Source organism: Cyphomyrmex costatus, unplaced genomic scaffold (assembly GCF_001594065.2).
Source record: "Cyphomyrmex costatus isolate MS0001 unplaced genomic scaffold, Ccosl1.0 scaffold36, whole genome shotgun sequence".
Lineage (NCBI taxonomy): Eukaryota > Metazoa > Arthropoda > Insecta > Hymenoptera > Formicidae > Cyphomyrmex > Cyphomyrmex costatus.
In genome coordinates, this window is record NW_017277774.1 from 3,992,346 (window position 1) to 3,995,350 (window position 3,005).

Sequence of the window (3,005 nt, forward strand, 5' to 3'; positions counted from 1 at the left end):
AGAGAGAGAGAGAGAGAGAGAGAGAGAGAGAGAGAGAGACAGAGAGAAGAGAATCGTTGTGGCTATGGTTATATGGCCACACCCCGCGAAGCCAGCCAACGAGCTCTCTGCCGACCGACGACCCACCTGACCCCACAATGGGCAGATCCACGTAGCTACGCTCGGTGGCCGTGCATTGTTCCCCCTCTGTGCGAGTTAAGCGGCGTGTACGTCGCTTAAAACAGAGAGTGGAAACATGCGGGAGCAGGTGAGGTACACGAAGGATAAAAATAAGAGAGACGTACGCATAATGATACATCCGAAACGAGCTTCTTCGATTGAACGTGTCGTTTATGGTAAGCAACACGATGACAACGCTGAAGACGCTGAGTACGCGATGCGTTTCAGACGGCTTGAAGTCGTTAACGTGCTTAACGGTGCATGAGTGATACGGAATCGCGATATGTCCTTTAGAATGCACATCGAGCATGCCACAGATAATTTGACTCGGCTACTTCAATGATCGCGTTCCTTCTCTAATAGCTTCCCTGTCGTCTCGCAGATACACATTGAAGGATGAGAGAAAACACGTCGTAGAAATATAGAGACATTGAGCTCTCGTTGCTCCTGGATACTCAGGCGGAACGTACACCTCGGGAGCGTAGTGGCGAATGTGAAAGTCCATAAAATGAAGATTACTTCAGGTTAAAGGGACATTAATGATCTAAGAAGTTCTGTAAATCTTCTTACTATGCACATTCTTGTTAAGGCGTCACACGACGTATAAGTATACATGTATATATATACATGTATATACCTCCGAGATTAAAACGAAATCGTAGACATATTCTATTGCAGTCATGTCAGACAAGCAGTAAATCCCGAGGGTCAAGATTGAATAGCATATATACGTTCGAGAAATCGCAGAACACTCCCGAGTGGTATCATGCCTCAACGAAATTAAAGCATGGAAACGATTCAGACTCGTATCGCCGATGCGACAGCGAGATTGAGTCTCGTAACGTCTTCGCGCAGATATCCAGATAGACAGATACGCGGAGCGTATACACCTACATCAACAAAACCCGGCGACGGCGACCCTGGCTGCCTTCTCCTCTGCGATGGGTCGATACTCTGCAAGCCGCCACCCTCCCCCGCGCTACCCTCACCCCGCGTCTCGTGCCTCCTCTGTCTTTTGCCCCTACTGCCGCTGTTTCCGTTCAACCCCTTCCATCCTTCCTCTCACATACCCATCTTCACCCACCATCGTACCGTTCTCTCATCCCTTGTACTTCCTACCCCTACGTCGTCCTCCGTTACCACTTCCTCCTCCTTCTCCTCCGATCGTCTCTGCCTTCCCGCCGCTGCCACCGCCACCTCTTTTACCCTCGGTGGCCTCGTCCATAGGTGTACCGGTTGATTGATCGTTTATCGATACGCAGAGGGCCCACCCCGGCGAGTTGCGGGTACGTCCTACACCCGGTCCTCTGCCATCCTCCCGTCCCGCGTCCCGATCGTTCCCACTTTCAAGTATACGCATTACACATTTATAAGGGCGTTAAACACGAGCCGCATCGATGGCATAGAACGTTGTACAAGGATATATATGCGTATTTCCCTCATCCTCTTCGTGTTCTTCCCTCCGCGCCTCTCTTGATACTCTACCCTCCGTTCTCCACTCTTCCCTTCCTCCACTCCTACCCCACCCCCCCCTCTCTCTCTCTCTATCTCTCTTTCCCTCCCCCCTGTAAAGCCAACCGGCCGCCTGGCCAACGGAGCCCCCCTACATCGGTTTTGTGTAGGAAGAGCCATGCTCGATTGGTGTCGGTGTGTTTGTAAGCGCGCCGGGCAACGTCAATGTTTCGAGTCGAGCGTCCGCCCCCATTATTTTACCCCCGGCCTTGGAACTGCCATCCCATCGACTAGCTCTCTATACAACACGGCGGCGCGCCATTTCCCCCCTTTCCCTCCCTCTCAATTCCTCCCCCCGCTCGTTTACGCGTAGAGATCCCGATACACACAGCCGATACTTATTGATATGGGCTTCCGTTTACCGTTGACTACATACGTGACTTAACCGCCGGCCCCATGCACTTCCGAAACTACTACATCAATTTTTAACTGCGCAGTCGGATTTATCGGAGCTTATATTCCGCCCCATGTACGTCCGAGCAACTGCGCTTGTGCCGCTTTGCGAGTTCCTATTATTCTTCTATCTTGTTTCGGTCTACCTTCAGCCCGTTACTTCGTCGAATTCTCAATCAAGCGGAATACGAAACATGTACCGAGAAGCACTGTATGTTTTTATACACGACATCTAATTCTGTTATAAAAATAAGTATTTACAAAGTATCATATAGACGGTTGTAAAAGACTGACAGGTACTACATTTATCATATTCGTAATGATCTTCTATCGATAAAAAAAAAGGTAATGATGTCAGTGTTGGTTAACGAATTGAAGCACAAGGTCGTAGATTGGGGATTTTTCAACCCCCATCGAATGTTAGCTTCCAGTCGTGACGTGGCACCACGGTGTTGACTGTCCGTCACACATCCCCGAGCCCGAATGACGACGTTTATAAGCTAGTGTCAACAACGGTGGGTAATGATGTGCGGCCCCCATGTTCAGCAACCAAGAGCTTCCCGGCGGGTGGTCGGGCACCCGCAACGTATCATCCCGTCACGCTACATTGAACGTCATTGTCCGAACTAAAGTCGCCGTTTATCGCTCAACGGGTGACGGTACGCGAACACAGAAATTGAATACGCCTAGCCCATACGTCGTCCGTTCCCTCGCAGCGACGATGCAAAAAATCGCTACTTGAAAAAGCGATGTATCGATTTATGCACATCCATGATGGAAGATCATTCGTAACTTTCACCAATTTTTAATGCAAATCATATACATATAATGACATTTTATCATTTTATACATACACATGTACAACAATTATTTCTATAAAACCGTTATAGAAAAGATTATCATTTGCCTTTTGTATACAACAATGCAATTTTACAAGCGAT

General features: G+C 48.8%; 1 protein-coding gene across 1 annotated transcript in view; it reads left to right on the plus strand.

Moving 5' to 3' along the window:
• The window catches only part of LOC108776390 (potassium/sodium hyperpolarization-activated cyclic nucleotide-gated channel 2), a 7,020-nt gene extending 4,345 nt beyond the window's left edge, over positions 1–2,675 (plus strand). Inside the window, exon 4 of the mRNA XM_018542989.1 lies at positions 2,553–2,675. Coding sequence (XP_018398491.1) covers positions 2,553–2,675 — 123 coding nt within the window. The remainder of the gene's footprint in view (positions 1–2,552) is intronic.
• Positions 2,676–3,005: the final 330 nt, after the last annotated feature.